Genomic DNA, 20,207 nt, shown 5'->3' on the forward strand with positions numbered 1-20,207 from the left:
AAATAACAAAGCACAAAGCTCATTGCGTTTAATTGGATGGGAGGCGAGCTACAATGTCCCGCTCGAAAACAGGATAGACTAATCGATTCTTGGGATTTAAGAATTGATATTGGTTAGTAAAAATTAAAATCGATTAAAATCGAGAAATTGATATTTTTTACCTGGCCCTAATATAATCCCATCTTAACACAAACCAAAACATTTCTATTTCCCTTTCGAATTGGAACTCACAGTAAGTATCTTGTTCCCCTTCTCAGGGAACCATGGTTACATGCGTAACCTGAGACGTTCCCTTCTGAATGGTTGTGGCATATGTGGCAAACACGTGAAACATGAAGGTTCCAAAGCTCGGGCCCAGGATGAAATATTGTCCCCTGCACCTGAGACAGAAGGTCCCTCCTGATTGGAATCGAGTAGCCAAGGAGCGATATTATTACCGAGAACCAAATTCTGGTTGGCCAACGAGGTTTGGTAATATGGTAGCTTCGCCCCCAAAGGCGAACCTCAGGAACTTCCTGTGTTGTGGCAGAATTTCGATGAAAATATGCACCCTTGAGATCGATTGTGACTAACTTTTCGATTGTGACACAATCATCTTGATTGTTAGCATCTTGAACTTGTAAGTTCTGAGAGAACAGTTCCGACCGCGGAGATCTAAATCGGACGCAACCACCAACCCATTCGATACTTCATCTTGTTGGGGGTGATGTTAAATGTTCTGTGTTCTGGGAGATTGCAAGAAGCAACTGAACATTCAACCCGCTGAATGAAACACTTTCCCCGCAGCGTAGGCTTTTTAACTGATGATGAGCTCCCAGGGGAGAGATAGCCCGCGAGCATCTCTTCAACCTGAGGCATCCTCATATAACCATGCACCCTTGCACCTATGATAGTCAAATAAGTCGATGTTGAGGGCACAAAGACATGCGGTGTATATGGTTTCCCCCATGAACGAGTTCATTTGTCATCCTAACAACATTCTAACCTGAGATGTTCTTCTTGGTAAACTAGACAATAGACAATAATATGCAGTCAACAAGCATTTAGACCATAGTAGAAATAACTATACAATAGCTGTACTAAAACAGGATGCACTCTTCAATTTTGATTCTAACTGGTCTAGTCACCATGAAAACTGTTTGTGACACACTGTAGATTGGATGCCATACAGCCCTGTGGGTGGGTTTCTGTGGGAGAAAGCAAGAAAATCTCATCCTACCTACCTTCTCAAAAAGTCTCGAACGTCATAATTCTGACCAGCTACAACAGATGAAGTGCTACATTAGACTCATTTAATAAGTGTTTACTACTCTGTTTGGAGTAGTACTACCCTAAATTATATTGGAGGGAGAACGTGGCAAACCAAGGTTTTTATCAAATTTGAATGGATCTTTTCTACTTTATTTTATCTGTTATTACAATTTGATTTTATACTGTGTTTTTCTGGCTGAAAAACAGACATGAGCAGAATAAATTGCAAGTCCTTAAGATGTCATCTATTTTTAGCCACAGAAGAGTTATTGTACGTTATAATAAGGACATATTTGGTTGTCTGTGTAAAATGTGATGAATTGGTATTTCTGCTGCTGATATTTTGTTTGGAGAGTTTCTATAAAAATGTTGTTCCTGGGGTCCAAAAAAACCCTGCATTTTGCAGTGCAATGCAAAAAGTAATTTGGGTAGCTAAACATCAATTATCTAAAAGAAGAAAAACACCTACCCAGCTAACAAATTTTGGTTCCCAGAATCCCTTATACTACATATTAACCCTCTTTTTACTACAAATAAAACCAAAAAGCCATGGTTATTGTAGTTAAACCATGATAACCACAAATTAACCATAATTTTGCTATACTAACCATAGTTTAACCATTATATTTGTAGTAAAACTATGGTTATACAAATAGTAATTTTTACAATGAAATTTTTTTTTATTATTTACAATGGTTCATTTTCTTACAGGATGTTGTAGGTACATTATTTTATGGTTGTTAAAAAAAAATAATGTTCCTAGAACATTGGGGGTATATAGAGTATGGTATTATTGGTATAGGCCTGTAAATCTATTATAAAGTGATATATTGGAAATACAATTGATTACTCCAACAGGTGGACATACCTCTAAAGCTCTACAACCCAGTAAAACATGCAGCACGAAACGGCATTTACCGTCAGATGGCGCTGTGGTTCTGAAAACCGTTGAAGGTGTGACAGTTGATATCTGAAAATCTGTAAATGCCACGGCTGGAGTGTGTAAGAGTGGTGGGCGGACTATTCCAGTCCGTGTGTCTCTGTGCGTGTGAGCAGTGGTCTACTGTCATTCATGGGGATCATGTATGGAGATGGTGACAGGCTCGGACCGCCCCGGAGGGACTGCATGTGTTACCTGGGACCCCCGACCACCCTGATACCCATGTAAGAATTTTACAAAGCACCTATGCATGAATAGAATATGTGTTGTGTTGAGATGCAGCTTTACTCAGCATCAGTTGCTGGTTTTCTATTCAGGGAGTGAGAAAAACATAGCCCAGTTAGAGTCCGCCTCAGTGATGACAATGATAAAAAAACTAACTACTGAGTTCATTACGCACAAGTCTATAAATGGCGATACGCGTCTCATGCGCATCTGGGTATTCTTAATTATATCTATTTATAAGTATAGGGCAGACGTTACAGTTCATAGTTATTAATATGTCTTAAAAGTTCATGCCGTTTTATTTAGTCTATCTAGATATCAAATATAGCTGCTATTCACTGGAGACTGTAAATGTAACACCAAACGCGTTTGGAAAAAAAATATTATTATTTTTTTCAAAGGACTCAGTATGTTAGAATTTAAATTTAAGATAGATTGTTAACGCGGGGTATCAGAAAGACGTACCAGCAGTGTCGTTAATTGATCCATATGTGAAAGGAGCGTCAGTGTATTTGGTGCGTAAAGCGGAATCGCGCACGCCTCCCGGTGGCCATGGACCGCAGCATAAGACATTAACTGTCATAAGCTGTCAAGTTCTGATATTTAGGCTATTTATTTTGTAAAACATTGTAATGCAAATTCAGTTAGTTCTTATCTGTTTTACGAATAACTGCCAGCCTCATCTGAACATAGTGATCAGCTGCATGATTCAGTGTAGCCCATGTTGTATGCATGTAGGCATATATTCATGTATTTATTCCTACTCAACATTTTATCTTAATTGTTTTAATTGTTCAACTACACGCAACATGTCGTTTCTATGATATACTATTACAAAAATGTAAAATTTTAATAAAGTGATTTTTATTTTAATAATACTGATAGAAAATCTATGCCAGTATACCGTTGCGATAAGGAACTGCAATTTCCACGCGTTGCCTTTAAATGACGTGCAAAAGTAAAAGATGCGCTGTCTGAATTTAGTTTTGTTGATAGATTTAAGTTATCACTGTTATTTTCAGTTGTATTATTTTTTATATACTATACTAAAAGTTTATTTATTTATTTCCCTCCAAACTTCCCTTTAACCCCTTCTTGACTAATTCGCACTCGATCTTTGAGTTTTGAGCGTAACTGAAAAAGCGCTCTTCGACGCAAATTGAATTAGTGAGACATAATAAATGCATAGCCTATTTGTATATCTATACTTTCCTCCAAATTAATAGTGGCCTACTGTACCAGTAGAGGTTACTCTGTACGGAGCAGCAGTCATGTCTGGTTATCATCTCTCAGCCGCTCTGCCTCCTCCGCTCGTAACGCCAGTGAAGGGTGAAGATTCACGCATCCACCCTCTTTACGCACCGAACAGGCTCCGCGCTCGGAAGCCGTTTTACGCGAAGTGTTTGTGTTTGAGAAACACTCTATCATCTGTTTAAAGAGGTGGACTATTCGAATCCCAATGTAATGAGAAGGGTTGTCTGTGTGCCACGCTCTCACTGGCACACCTCACCCTCGGTGTCAAGCGCTCGAAGCCAACGCGATTCCAACTTTGTGTTCTTGTCTCCAGCGGAATGCGTAGATCGCCCGAGGTGAGTCCCAGAAGGCTGTCCGACATCAGCCCCCAACTTCGCCAGCTCAAGTACCTGGTGGTGGATGAATCGATTAAAGAGGACCTGAAGTCATCTCGATCAGTTGAGGACATCAACAGCGCGTCCATCGAGGAGAGGATCTTGAGAATCACGGGTTATTATGGCTACCAGCCCTGGAATGCCGTTTATAAGAGTAAGCAACTTATTTTTAAAAATGGATTCATTGTTGTGATGAACAGTTGTGAACCATCAAGGTGTTGTGGTGCTCTCAGAGGAGCATTTTATTATTTTGAGGGTTCCCCCACCCCCCACCTCCCCACCCCACCCCAGCAGCACATGCAGCAATAGACATGCAGCAAAAATATAGAGCTACAAAATGAATGTCAATTATAGCATAGATCAAATTATTTGATCTTGGCAGTATTTGAGAATGTTCGAGTTCAAACCGAGATCTCTGACTTTTGTTTTGAAGACTTTTGAGTCTCGGTTTGATAATTGTTGAAATTTCTTCTGAAATGAGAGGCACATGTGAGATTACTGGGGTCTTTTTCTCAAGAGAAACATCTAAGAAGCTGGAGACTTAAGCAGCATATTGATTTGCTCTCCATTTGATCTCATTTCTGTCTTGGAGATACGATTGTGAGATGGAGATTTCAAGGAGTAGACTTGTTCTTCCTTTTCTTTTGGCCAGACAGTGCAAGATGCAATCAGGCTGTGAATTTTGACGCTTTGATTGTGTGTTCCATAATAATTTATTTATGATTGATTGATCGGCAGGAGGTGCAGTGAATGATTGCAAATATTGCATGGGGCATTTGAGTTATTTGAGGATGCATAAATTCCTTTAATTAACCATAACTTTTAAAGGCATGGCCACTATCCTGGCAAAGGCGGGGTTTGTGTGTTTGGCTTTACAGATATATAGAGAAGAGCTTCTTGTCCCGATCCTTTTATCCCTTTTTGTGTGAATGTTTCCTCTAGATAAAGGAACTGTATACTTGTTTTGGGACCCACTGTGCTTTTAGAAACAGGCACAGTAATGCCTGGAGAGGCTGTATTCTTACTCTTATAAAACATCTTCCGAATGACCTTTCAGTGGGACACACTAAGAAATGGTTTTGTTTGAAAACACTCAATACATTGACAAACTGTGTTTAACTTTTTTTCAGTAGGCCCATTTATCAACACAGTGACCCCCAAAAAAGTATTTGGACTCTTAAGCCACACTGTTATATTGTATAAAAAAATATATCATATAGAAATGGGGGAGAAAAGTTTACAGTATGTCACTTTGTATAAAATTGCATAATGCATAGGGAGTGTTTATCAAATAGCACCGTACTGCTGTTAGTCCAAAGCTTTACACTCAAGTGGAGAGTGGAGTAGTATATAGTATATACACTCTTAACATACAGTTTGGGGTTGGTGATGAACATAGAGCTGTCAAAGTTAACACTACGACAAAAGCTTTTTTTGTCAGATAAATGCGGTTCTTTTGAACTTTCTATTCATCAAATAAAAAATTATGAAAAGTTTTTTTACACAACTGTTTTCAACATTGATAATAATAATAAATGTTTCTTGAGCATCAAATCATCATATTAGAATGATTTTTGAAGGATCATGTGTCACTTAAAGGGATACTTCAGGATTTAGCATTAAGCTTTGTGTTAGTAGAAAACCTGTAGTATTTTCGAATTACTGTGCTTCCCACCCTAATATCCCCCTGAGAGGAGAGATTTATGTATTTTTTGTCTGGAAAAAATCCTCCGATGACGCAAAAATCGTCATTTTGCATCATCTGAGGATTTTCTGGCCAGAGGCTAAAGACTACAGCCAGTAGTAGGGGCTGTTCCGCATGTGTTCAGCCCACCCATAGAGGGTGGGATCTCACTCACAGAATGTACACACAGTCAGCCGTCTTTCTTTGGAAGCTAAGCTAGCAGGCTCTTGTTCTGTGGAGAAAGCTGAGTAGTAGGAGAAAGCTGAATAGTAGGGGTTACCATACTCTTTTTCCCGGACTTGTCCGGCGGGCGAGATCGTTCAAAATGTCCGGGATTCGGCTTTTGCTTTCTGCAGTCGCCATTCATTGTTTACATGCACACCTTTTGTTTCAATCTAACTGAATTCATCCCGATTGGTGAATTTGAATGTAGTGTTTACATGAACGCTAAACAAGTGATCGGTTGATGTGTGTTTTACCATTGCTAAGAAAATTCCCGCTCCTCCGTGAGAGATGCGAGACCCGGCGCGTCTCAGTAATGACGCCACCGGCCTCGCGCCGTTCTCCCGCAGCCGTCAGCCTCGTCCTGCTCGCCACAGTAAACATAATGAATGGCGACTGTAGAACGCAAAAGCCGAATCCCGGACATTTTGGGCGATCTCGAAATCCTTGGCAAACTCATCACGGAGTCTCAATAGTAGCCTAGCCTTGTTGTTTTCAACTGCGCTCTCTTACCGGTAGGCGTGGCTTGGGAGTGGCCTCCTAGGGCAGCGAAGCAAGTGCATTCTGGGAGTTGTTGTCTTTCATCCACATAAGCCAAAAATACATTTTCTGGCTTTTCTCAGTCTAGAAAGCTCCAAATTCAAAAATTTCTTCACATTTCTTCTACATAAATTACCTATTTTAAATACACATTCATCTTTCCAGAGGTGAAGTATCCCTTTAAGACTGGAGTAATGATGCTGAAAATTCAGCTTTACCAACACAGAAATAAATTGCATTTTAAAATATATTTGAGTTATTTTAAGTTATTTTAAATTGTAAAAATATTTCACAATATTACTGTTTTTGCTGTATTTTGGATCAAATAAATGAAGCCTTGGTGACCAGAAGAGAAACAAAAAACATTAAAACTTTTAAAACATTAAAAAATCTTAATTTTTTTAATCTAATAATTTTGGCCACCACTGTAGTTACTGAACTTACTAAGCAGAAGGACAGTTTTCTTGCCTAAGTTGATTTGATAATGCTCTGATGTTTCCATCACTGTCAGCCTTACAAGACTGTATGCCTGTTCCCTCTCAGCACTGTAGAGTTACACTGTATCTGCAGTCGTAAATCAGTTTCTGTAAACACTTTCTGGTTAGCTTGTTTTAATATTGCCTGCAGTGTGCGTGGTCTCATCTGAGTGAGCTGCTTTCTTTGTGTTGATTATTTTTAGTACTGAAGAATCAAACCATTTCAGAGTCCTTTATTTTTTACCGTGGGTTTTAACTTTAAAATGTGTGGGGGAAATAAATGGATTCTTAATTCATTACTTTATTATTATTATTAATATTATTGCTTCTGTTGCACCCTAGCAATGGCATAGAAATATGTTAAGGAATATCTTAGTGGCAGCTTTACTTTTGCAGTCTTTTCTTCATATTTTCTCCACAAAACGTTAAAATCAAGTTCTTTTAATCAATTTATAGAACAACCGATTAGATGGTGCTTGATAAAGTATTGAACTTTCAGTAACCAACTACCTAGCAACACCCTAGCATCCACCCAGAATACCCTAGAAGTGCTCTAGAAGATGTTAGCAGTGGATTTGCAGATACATGCAAAGCGGCAAGGGAGCACATTGTGAGCCTTTATACATTATAACTAGGTTTCCATCCACCTATTTTTATGCGCATTTTGGGAAACTGCTGGATGGAAACGTTTAAGTTAAATTTGCAACTTTGGACGGAAACATCTATGTTGTGTGTTCAAACCTTCACCAGTTTTGCTTAATTATATGTTTTGTGATTTTTATCTTATGCTCCATGTTACACATTGTGATTTGGGCTTTAATATTGCACTCTGGAGGTGACAGTATCTATTACAGTTTTTGTCTTAGGTGATATCCTTGACCGACATCTGTCACATTTGCTAGTCTGACCCTTCAATCAAACATGATTTTATGGTCAGCGAATAAAATTGGACATCAAATTGGCTTTGAGGGGAAGGTTTGAGGACAGCAGAGGCAGGCAAAGACAGATTTTTGTTCCTTAATGTTCTTTATATAGACTAGAGGGGCACATGTGGAAGCATCTGACAACAAATTAAATATACATTCTCAATTCCTATAATTCAGTTCCTGTCAGGGATTGGTGAAAATAACAACACACCAAGAAACTTCTTTTCAAGGCAAATTTCAAGGCAACACAAGGCAGCTGATAAAGCTCCAAAGAGGCCAAGCGGTCTGTGCCTGAACCGCAAGGGCATCAGTGAGCAGAAATAGAGAGTGTGTTTTAAAGCTGGTTCAAAAACAAGTGAAACCCATGAGAATTACTTTTGTTCTTTACCTGAAGGGTTGTTTAACTCCAGCAGAGTCCGTTCTGCACTCTGTAAGCCCTTGGGTCTGGGTCACACAACTTACAAGAAGTGGTTGACTTTGGTTGGCTTTTGTAGCACTTTCTACAAATACAGCACAAAATAGTGCCTGAAATTACAACAAACAACAAAAATATCGTGGTGGATGAAAGATGTGCTTAACCTTCAAAAAATGTTGAGGTTAAATGAAATATTATGCATTTTATAATATAAGCCTGGTCGGTAACACTTTATTTTACAATGTCGTTGTTACACGTTACATGTAATAAATGTAGTAGTAACTATAAATTATGCATAATTGCATGCAATTAACCCTACACCAAACCCTCATCCTAACCCTATAGTAAGTACATGTAGTTAATTGATGTTACTCAGTATTTAAATATATAATAACAGTGTAACAAAGACACCTTAAAATAAAATGTAACCACCTGGTCACACTATATATTAGGTGTCTTTAACTACTATGGACTTACATCAGAAAATAAGTGCAATGTACTTATTAATTCTGTTAATACTTTATTGCAAAACACTTCTACTGCAATTGAGGTGGGATACCGGTAAGGTTATGGACATGTTTCGGTGGTATGGGTAGGTTTAGGGGTGGGTAAGGGAAGGCTCAACAGTGTAATTATAGATGTAATTACAGTTTTGCAAATTTACAGTTTAAAAACCTGTTTTATGTGATTGTAATTTTCTAACAAGAAACATTAAATATAAAGCAACACTTAATTTATAAAATAAAAAACAAGCTAATTTTCATAATGTTCAGGGTCCAAAGAAGATGAAGAGGATGAAAAGGATCAAAATAATAATTGAGTTTATTAAATACAAGTAAATCAGGTAATCCATAGAAGAGTATAAACAAAAACAATGTGTACTCAAACACATTCAACATCAGACCAAGAAAGAACTGAAACAGAGGGCATACACAGGATAACGAAACTAAATACAAACAGGTGGGATGTAATTAATGAGTTACCAAGGACAAAAACTAGTGGTGGTAAACTAGGCAGACACAACAGAAACTGAACACAGTGAAGAATGGCAAATAGTGCATAACTGTCACAGGACGCCACCCTTCGGGGAGCCAGGCGGGAACTTAGAACACAGCCAGGACAATAGCCCACAGCAGAGTTGACAGAGAGAGGAACCATGGTGATGACACCTGGGGGATGATTGACGGAGATGTAGCCGATAGAAGTGGAGCCCTGAGCGCAGACGGAGAGCAAATGGGAGAGACACTGATTGTTCTGGAGACCAAGGCGGAGCCACAGCGACAACCGTCCGAGGTGGAGGCAGAGTGCCTGAGGCAAAGCTGGTGTGACTGAGGACCAATGCAGAGCCCGGTGGAGAGACGGAGCACAGCGGATGGCTCGTAAGTCTGTGGTGCAGGCAGGGTGGCGTCTGACCAAGGCGGAGTCTGAGTGATGAGGGAACCCGGTTGAGCCGTAAAGACGATGGTATGTGATGGAGCAGAGGGAGGGAGAAGCCTCAGGATCAGCGCCTGGAAGCAGAGCCGAGGGATCCACTTGCTTGGGCGATGCTGGAGACCGGGAGACCTCAGGAGTTATCCACACAACAGAATGGTTTCTGAGGACTAGTCTAGGGGCTGAAGGGAACCAGTGGAAGCGAGGCTGATGGACTGGCTGAATCAGGATGAGGAGGTGGGATGGGGAGACTGGGTGGGGTCAGTGATGACAAAACAGACTCTGTACAGGGTGATGAAACAGGATTTATGCTGGGTGGGACCAGCAACGATGAAGATGTAACAAATTTATTCTTTTGGCTAAACCCCTTGAGATGCATCATCTCGTCTTTAAGATACATAAGACTTTGAGCAGGACTGGGTCAGCGGTGACAATGAAGGCACAGAAGATACAGGGCTAGGCAGGGTGGGAAGCACTACCTCTGTTTCCCAGTCGATCAACCACTCCTCAGTGTCCAGCTCCACTAATACTCCCACTGACACGGATGTTGCAGGCTCACACACCAGGTCAGACTCACTTTGGGGGCCAGGCTCCCAGGCGATGGCTGGCTCATTTTTCGTCTTTGGCTTATGCATCACGGCAGGCAAAAGCTCTCCATCTGCGGTGGGCTCTGGCTTATTCTCCATGTGCGGCGTGGGTGGTGGTTGACTGGGCACCGGTTTCGGCGAAATGTGGTCCACTGGAGGATCTTGGGCAGGCAGGGTTGGGATGAGTATAGCTGGTTCAGAGCAGGCTTCCTCCTCAACAATAAGTGAAGAACCAGCCACACACAGCACATACTCAATGTATTCAAATAATGAGTAGTTGTCATTCCCCACCAGCATATTTTGGAGCAGTTCATTGTTTAGCCCGCTCCAAAAAGAGCATCTTTAAAGTTTACTCATCCCAATGAACCTGATGGCACAGTTCCAGGAATTTGTCCACAAAATCCTCCAGTGGCAGTCCTCCTTGGCTTAAGAATCGAAGCTGATCCTCTGCGTAATCCATATTATTGTAGGTCTGGTGTTCTGTAATGTTCAGGGTCCAAAGATGAAGAGGACGAAAAGGATGAAAATAATAGTCAAGCTCATTAACTAAAAGCAAATCAGGTAATCCATAGAAGAGTACAAACAAAACAGTGTGGATTCCAACACATTCAACACCAGACAAAGAATGAAATGAAACAGAGGGCATATTTACACAGGATAATTAACTAAATACAAACAGGTGGGATCTAATTAATGAGTAACCAGTAAAACTAGTGGCGGGTAACTAAGAACAAAGGAAATCTGACAAGGCAGACACAACAGGAACTGAACTCAATTAAAATTAAACCAAACCAGTGCGTAACTTTGACAGTTTGGAACTGAATGTTTGCAGTTATTGATAAACCCATATATTGCAATTATGAAGAACCACAGTTTCTTTCCCAATTACAGCAACTTCCATTTTTATTATAGATATTTTGCGACAGATTCCCAGGAAGTTACGATTTTGGAAAACTCTGCTTTATTCACAAATGTTTTATGCGACATTCCAATTTTGTGCATAAGTCAAATTTGAAACTTTGGATGGAAACATAGCTAGTGATAGTAAAGATAAAATATGGATATTTGATGTGTTTAAAACTAGCTAGCATATTTATTAGCAGTAAATCTAACATATCTAATTATTCTCAAAGGGAAACATTTGTGCCTGTAATGCTTTAAAAGTGGTCAAATGTGAGCCATGTTGATATATTAGTGCATGGGAAGTGACTCACATATAATTCACTGTATAAATTTTAAAAATCAATAAATTAAGAGAAAATAAAAAAATGAGAAGAGCAAGGAAGGTGGAAGGATCGACCTGTCATGCACCAGCCTGCAATTACAAGTAAATTGCATCTACAGTACAGGTAAAAGGAAAGAATAAAGGTCTTCTTACAAATATGATATGCAAATCACAGGGATAAAAGTGTTGCTCTGCTTCACCGATTGTAAAAGTATTGTTGGGTAGGACAGTGTCAAAATGATTAAGATTTTCTACCTATATTCTGCAGTGTCAGGGGTCTGTAAGAAGGTAAGAACTCTTTCATTAACCTCAATATGGAAGAGGAGGTCTATTTTTCTCTCCAATGGTGGGTTACATAAGATGAGCTTAATGAATTATTTGTGACATGCATCTGCCACTTTGCATCATCCTATGCTGCGTACAGGAGCCTTTGAACTTCTTAATGAAATTCTACCAATTGCTGCCTAATAAAACTCTCTTTCTTTACTTTATATGATATATTTTGAGACTTACCTGTATATTAAATTATATCTACATTATATATGATGAATCTCCCATTTAATGTTAGTAAAACTAAATTAAAGTTGGAATAGTGCACTCAGAAATTAAAAAAATATATAATTCTGTCATAATTTACTCACCATCATGTCATTACCAACCCGTTCTCATTAGATGCGTCTCTATAGCATCTATTATACGTTTGGGTAGGATTAGTGGTGTGGGGTACGTGGGTATTACACGCAATAAAGTGCGTATCATATGCCCGCGAAAACTGTGTGTCATATGCTTGAAAAACGTCTCAGGTTACGACTGTAACCTATGTTCCCTGAGAACAGGGAACGAGACACTACGTCAGAATGACGCATTGGGGAACGCCTCAGGCGTGACAGGTGTCTGAAATCACTATCAAATCACGGCAATCACATTGACCGGCGACAGCCCGTGAATCATTAACGTGAATGATTAACGTGCGACCTGCAAGTATAAAAGGGCGCCTTGCAAACATGACAAACATCCTATCGTCTGAAGGGACTGTTGCAGGCAGGCCCCGAGGCATGGCAGGAAGACGTAGTGTCTCGTTCCCTGTTCTCAGGGAACATAGGTTACAGTCGTAACCTGAGACGTTCCCTTTCGAAAGGGAACTCTACACTACGTCAGAATGACGCATTGGGGAACGATATACCAACGCCACCATGCTAAGGGGAGTGCATGCCAAAAAGCAGTGACAACTGTCAGAACCGGCAATTCAAATGAACGCTAGTACCACTCACCCCCAGGTCACACTGAGCTGTCAGTGACAGCACTCCCTACGGTCATAGCCCAAGCTAAATGACACCACAGAAAACCTCCCTAAACATAGTTTAGTGAAAGGTCTACCTGGGCCTGCTCAAGGGCCTAGGACCACAACTTCATTTTTTTTTACTTCTTAGAAGGGGTCCCTTCTAGGGAATGTGGCTAGGGAACCTGTAGGAACCCCAGCCAGTCACTATTCAGGGGAACGTGCCACCTGAAATGCCACCAGGCAGGCCTGACCTGATGTCACTATATAAGACACTACAGTCTGGCCACTTCCTGTCTGTCCGAAGACAGAGCCTCTGGATACTTGCCTTTAGGAAGGCATCCAACCCGAGGGACTGCGAAGCAGGCAGTGAACCACTCGGACCGGATCTCAGAGACGGGATATCCTGGAGAGTATGACTCAGCATAGTGCTTTACAACCCTTGCCAGCGAGGGGAGTTTCTCTACTCGATCCAAGGATCAACCCAGTGTTTGTGTTTCAAAACACTAAGGAGGCCTGTGAGGGCCTAAGGACTGATCTAACTGGGAGGCCTCATGAGAGGCCTACGACCGACTGACCAGACTCAGGAGACCACATACTCACACTGACCCTCAGTGAGGGGAGCATAAGATCTACCTGGTAGGCAACCAGGCTGTAGCAGGATAAAGAGGTTCCAGGAGGGAACCCGTAGCAGAGAATAAAACTTGAGTTGAGCCAGGGCGCAAGCTCACCTTCGGTAGCTGCCTGATAAGGTCTGCTAATACTGAAAGTAAGCGGCCACTAGCTTACAAAACCCAGCACCACAGTAAAACTACTCAGGGAGTACCTGACAACCACAGTATGTGGGAGCTCACCTTCAGAGAGGCCTGGTAAAGCCTAATATCTGATAACCACAAAACGTGGGAGCTCACTTTCAGGGAGGCCTAGCGAGGCCTACTCCCTGAAACACCATGCTAAGTGGAAACACACAGTAAGTGGGAGCTAACCTTCCAAGGAGGCCTGGAGAGGCCTACTACATGATAACCACAGTATGTGGGAGCTCAACTTCAGGGAGGCCTAGTGAGGCCTACTACCTGATAACCACAGTGCATGGGAGTTCACTTACAGAGAGGCCTGGAGAGGCCTGCTACATGACAACCACAAAACGTGGGAGCTCAACTTAAGGGAGGCCTAGTGAAGCCTACCACAGTACATGGGAGTTCGCTTACAGAGAGGCCTAGAGAGGCCTACTACCCATTATCAGAAAAACCACATTAAGTGGAAACTCAAAGTATGTTGGAACTCAACTCCAGGGAGGCCTGGTGAGGCCTACTACCAGAAAACCATGACATGAAGGAGCTTACTTTCAGGGAGGCCTGGAGAGGCCTACTACCTGAAAACCACAGCTGACATTGGGCCAGACTGGCAGTCCAGTTGACTGTCTATGGGGCATTGCCTTCAGGGAGGCCTTGTGAGGCCTACTAACTGATAGTTCAACCTCAGGGCCACTTAGTACCACAGTATGAGGGATTTAGCCCTCAGGGAGGCCTAGTAAAGCCTACTACCTGACCCCTACAAAAAATGTGGGAGCCCATCTTCAGGGAGGCCTGAAGAGGCCTACTTCCTGAAACAGTCTAATCAGCTGGATGTGACTGCTGCTGGGGACTCGCCTAACAGGGAGGCCCGGTCGAGCCTACTAGCTGATAGCGAGTCTTTCTGCTACTTTAATGAACACTGCTGGAACCATACTATTAAAAACTTTTCCTATAGTTTTGTCCTAGTGTATGCTCCACAATGTTGTGACCCACCTCCGAGGAGGCCTGTTAAGACCTACTACTCGTTAGTGAGTCTTCTGCCCGAACTACCAGGGCCAACCAGCGAAGGTGAGCTGGCCTAGGAGCCCTATCTTAGGGGCTACCCAGTCAAGGAGGCCTGCTGGGGCCTACTACCTAACTGTGCAGCCTTCAAGGCAGAAAAACTGTTACTACAGCGCTTACAGCATCCTGGTACCTAATCACATTGCCAAAGGCAGTGTACTCAGCAAAAAACAATACCCTCATAGCAGGGGAGTACAACATACGCCACTCTGCCTAGTGGAGGCCCCATTTTAAGGGCCTACCTACTAAATGCATGGGCATCAGCTCATGGCAATGCTCTGGCTTCAAGGGAGCGGAGTTCAAATACCGGAATGAAATGTAGTTAGAACTCCCTGCTCAACCGGAGCCATCATGGTGTGAGGTAGATAATACAGAGCTGAGAATGGACTACTCAAAACTACCCTGCGTTAGCGGGGGAGTAACACCATATGCCCCTGAAATGTTAGACAGGGAGCGGGCCTGCAAGTGGCTCCAAAGGGTGACAGGGATTTGTCCTGTGCCCAGCCTGGGGGAGTGGAGCTTGCTTGCAAGCCAACCAACTTTCACCCATCGCTCGAGCGGTTCAGCTCAACGGGCTGAGTGGAGCCAGCTCTTGAGGCCTAAAACAAGTAGCTCTGTTCAGCAGGGTCTGGCAAACTATCACATCGCAGAGCGAAAGACAGCCTGACCCGCCTGAAGGATCATACCTCAACTACCACCCTGCATTACTCTATCACCCCTGAATGCAGTGAAAGGGGCGGGCCTTGGCCAACAACTCCCATTTAAGGGAGGAGGCTGAAATCTCGGGGAGGAAGCCTAACACATAATGAATGCGGCAGCTATACTTAGCAGAACGCCTCCAACATCCCAAACATAGCCTAGGCCAGCTACAGAGGCGGCCCGGGTTAGGGCCGACCTATAAGCATAGATCTACCTGAGGGCTCGAAGGAGCCACAGCCTACTTGATTGAGAGGCTGTGAAACACTCAACCTACTGATACCTCTTTTGCAGAGCTCAGGGGAGCGAAGTACTCAGGATACCAAGGTCACAAACCAATAGGTAAGACCTAAGATCTATCTGAAGCACCAGCGTCAGTCTAAACCTAAAGCAAAAAAGCTTTTTTTTTTTTTTTTTTAGGAAGACCAACTACTCTATCCCTAGGTGGCTAAAAGCCCTGAGGCTAAATAGAAATGAGTGGTGGCCCACCACGCATAAAAATGTCATGACAGGAAGGCCATCTCATACTCACACGGGAGCCAAATATTTTTTGAGCTTCTCCCTAAATCGTTCAAGCCACAAGCTGGGGGGGGCTTCAGGGCCCTGAAGTTCCAATACCTTACCTCTCATTGCTCCTCTAAGAATGACTCCCTAGGTCTATACAGGGAACAAGGTCTGTAGAGAAATACAAATCAGTGTTAGTATACACACAGAAATTATATTAAAAACCAACCAGTTCACCTGCGGCGTGCGGAGTGAAGACTCGCCAGAGAGTTCTTTATGAACCTGGGGTCCATCACTTTACATGCCTGAAAGAGGCGCTCTCACCAACCAAGCCGAGGCGGGCCATCAGAACCTTGTTCTCATCATAGACCCAGCCCCAGGCCTGGTGTAAGAAACGCCTGGGGAGTCGGGAAAAAGAGGAGAGGGCTGGGATAGTAACAGCCCTCCAGGAGATGATCCATCACTAACGCTGTGATCGTTTGTACTGGATCACCTCCCTCAGATCCTTCTTTTTCCTGCGGGAGTCACGCCTCCTCTGTGACCTGCTCCTACATGGAGGGGGTGCACGAGAGGCGACACTAGCTCTCTGACCCTGTCTACGGCCCTCGGGTCGTGAAGGGCCAGGCTCTCCCGCCTGTCTGGGCTCGGATCCGGATCTCAGCGGTATACAGGTCTTAAACGCCGCTGAGCGCGCCTTCGCCTCCCTGAACTTTCCAACCACCGCCTCCACGGAGGTGCCAAAAAGTTCAGAGGGCGAAACCGGCGCATCAAGGAGAAAGGCCTTCTCTTTCTCCCCGATGCCAGCCAGGTTCAACCACAGATGCCTCTCCGTGGCCACCATTGCCGCCATCGATCGACCGACCGCAGCGGCAGTTTGTTTAGTGGCACGGAGAGAAAGATCTGTGGTGCGGCGCAGCTCAGCCACCGCCTCAGGGGACAGCCCTGCCCCCTGGTCGAGATCCCCCAGCAGGTCGGCCTGGTACGCCTGCAACACCGCCATAGTGTGCAGGGCAGCACCGGCCTGACCCGCTGCCGTGTATGCTCTGCCATTCAAACGCGCTGTGGTCTTGAGCGGTTTGGATGGCAGGGCTGGAGCACTCAGTGCCGACGCCCGCCCAGACACGAGATGGTTCGCAAACGTCTCGTCAATGGGCGGCATCGACACATACCCATACTCGCCGATCCCCTCAACATCAGCGAAACTAGCCCGCTGATGTCGGTGGATCCGAGCAGAGTATGGGTTCTTCCATGCCCTCTCGATCTCAGTATGGAGATCAGGAAGAAATGGAAGGCTCGCCTGAGCTGGTGGTCTATGGCCGGGGAGAAATCGATCGTCCAGCCTGCCACGAACCACTTCTCCCCTAACGCGCCGCCATGGCAGTTGCAACCTGTCAGTGGCGCGTTCCATTACATCCAGCAGCTCAGCATACACGGGGCAGGGTGGCTGAGAGGGTTCAGGGTCCACCTGAATGACCTCCTCATCATCCATCACCTGCCCGTCCTGAAGAGCATCTGTTGCAGGAACAGTAGGAGAAAAATCCTCTTCGTCATCCACCTGCAACTCACCCTCGTCATCCGCCGAATCATCTGAGAGGTTAACACCCCTCTCAAGACGATCGGCGAGATCCCTCTGGGAACCCCATGACGCGAGTCGCCGCTCTGCCTCAGCGCGAGCGGGACCCGAGCCACGAGGTACAGATGGTAAGCCCTCCTCACTCGAGAAGAGGGCTAGACGAGAGCGGAGCGTTTTCAACGCAAAACGCTCACAGTTTGCACAGACAGCTCCCTCAAGAGCCGCCTGTGCATGCTCTTTGCCCAGACAGAGAACGCACAGTTCGTGTGAATCACCCGGCGTCAAATACCTTGGGCACGGGTCCGCACACTTCCTGAAGCTTTCAGCCTTCTCCGTGCGTTTCATTTTCTTTGCCGACTTTTCCAGCGATATCAAACAGACAGTCCCTGAAGACGAAAAGAATGTTTGTCATGTTTGCAAGGCGCCCTTTTATACTTGCAGGTCGCACGTTAATCATTCACGTTAATGATTCACGGGCTGTCGCCGGTCAATGTGATTGCCGTGATTTGATAGTGATTTCAGACACCTGTCACGCCTGAGGCGTTCCCCAATGCGTCATTCTGACGTAGTGTAGAGTTCCCTTTCGAAAGGGAACTAATTTTAGCGTCTGAGACGTGAGCGTCTCAGCGTCTTTTGTATTACACAGAATAAGATATACAGGTTTCTAACTACACGAGGGTGAGTAAATGATCACAGAATTATATTTTTTTTAGGTGAACTTCCTTTATGACCATATTCATATTCCAAACAAATCACAACTCTTCACAATTCTCCTGTGCTCAACAGTTCTGTTTCTTGATTGATTCCCTTCATTACAGACCACAACAAAAGCCTGTCAGCTCTTTTCCACTATAGACTTCATTTACACAGACTTTATAGACACAGACTTTATTTACTTACTGTGCTGAATCCAGTTATTGTGCTGCAAATAACACAGTTTTTGATTGTTGTCATCAGTTCTCGGTTTGATGGAGTGGCATTAGCCTGAATTGGAGTGCTAATGTAATCGCAGTCTTACTCTTTTGCAGTGGTTCTCTTGAGCACGGCAGCATTACTTCAGGCTACGCCAGGGGAAACCGTCCTTGCAATTAGTGTTCTGTGAGTCACTTTAGATAAAAAGCATTCACGCAGTAATAACCAACTAACAAGCTGATGAAAGACTAAATGCAAAACTCCATTAAATGTGTGATTAGCATTAATGTAAACAAATAGACATGCTAACTGAAGCTACAGTAGATCGGCCTACAAGTACACAGTTTAGTGATTATATATACCCAGTGTCACTGAAATGAGAGGCCGTAATGTTTTATACGAGTTCATAACCTAAAATCAGTCTTTGTGTAGGAGGATCACCAGAGAGATGAATGACTAATAACATGAATCATTCTGAAGTACGTTTTACATGAGTTCATAACCTAAAATCTGTTTATTCTGGAAATCTTGAAGTTATGTTAATTATTTCAGTACAATTTTGTTCTTGGTTTGCAACTGACCTGAATGATCAATTATAAACCCATTTATTTCAACACATCTTATTGTTGTACTCCTTGTGAATTGCATTATAAGGCTTATATCTCGGTTCATATGATGTAAAATGGTGGCTAAAAATGAAACGGCAGAAAACTGCCTCAGATAAGATTAACTTGTACGGTCATGAATTATGTACCGAGGTCTTGAGGGGATAGACTGGGAAAAGATTATCGCATGACTTCATGTCTGCTAGAATCTTGGGGCATGATCTGCCTGACTTTTTTATTTTTTTTATGTATTTTTTTCATCCCCTTTTTTGTAGCTGAAATGTAATCTTAATCTAATGAAACAAAGGCAGAAAGCAGAATTACTGCTTTGAGAAATACAACAAGGAATAAATTGACAGTGTTGTGCTGTTATATTCAAGCATACAAGCCAGTTTTTAGATGTTCATGTAATATTTATCATTTCAGAGTTGTTGTTTTTTTTAATAGCTATTTTAAAGCAAAGCTTGTTAAGGTGGAAATGATGGGCTGCTCAGATGCGTGTAAAAATGCGAGAGACTGCAGATAAAAGGCCTGCTTGAAATTATCATAAGAGATACAAGATCTAATATGACAACAGTTCTTATAAAGTGACATTAACCTAAAAAGAGTTTCTTTAGAGTTTATCTCCACATTCTTCCAATAGCCAAATTTTAAACACTTTAAAACGTAAATTGTGTCTTCAAATTCTTTATTTAGAACTTCACCCAAACATTGATGTTCCAAATCTGCATGCCTTGCTTTATTCTTTGCATAAAAGTGGATAGGTCAAAGATTGTTATACAGGTTTAGAACAACATGAGGGTGAGTAAATGAGTTTTAATTTGGTGATGCACACTGTTATGCAAATGAAATTATGCGAAAGGCAGATAAATCACTTGGAAAGCAAAACCAAAGGAAAATATTATTGGCAACAACAGAGCATGACCACAAACCACTGTAAACTATTTTGTCATGTTACATATGGTCCACTTATAATTGTTTTTACACCAAAATCAACCATCATTTTGTTTTGCATGATTATTTTCCACTCTTTCCCTGACCCATGAAATTAAACTGGTTGACTAGTGCATAAGCTGTGACATAAAAGGCAGAAGCCAGGGGGAAAACATTAGTCTATTTCATGCTTTAAAGAGCCCTTCAAAAGGTCTGGCGGTGGCAAAACATAATGAAATATTTGCAATATGAATACTCGAAAAAAGAATAATTGTGCACAATCAGAGCATTGTGTGAAT

General features: G+C 42.8%; 1 protein-coding gene across 1 annotated transcript in view; it reads left to right on the plus strand.

The window, feature by feature from the left end:
• Positions 1 to 2,323: 2,323 nt before the first annotated feature.
• The window catches only part of slc35f3b (solute carrier family 35 member F3b), a gene marked incomplete at its 5' end in the record, with an annotated part of 74,428 nt that continues 56,544 nt past the window's right edge, over positions 2,324 to 20,207 (plus strand). The window contains 2 exons of the mRNA XM_081351696.1: positions 2,324 to 2,415; positions 3,984 to 4,198. Of these exons, the coding sequence (XP_081207822.1) occupies positions 2,324 to 2,415; positions 3,984 to 4,198 (307 nt within the window). The remainder of the gene's footprint in view (positions 2,416 to 3,983; positions 4,199 to 20,207) is intronic.

The sequence above is a fragment of the Scardinius erythrophthalmus genome (assembly GCF_964197995.2).
Source record: "Scardinius erythrophthalmus genome assembly, chromosome: 21".
NCBI lineage: Eukaryota > Metazoa > Chordata > Actinopteri > Cypriniformes > Leuciscidae > Scardinius > Scardinius erythrophthalmus.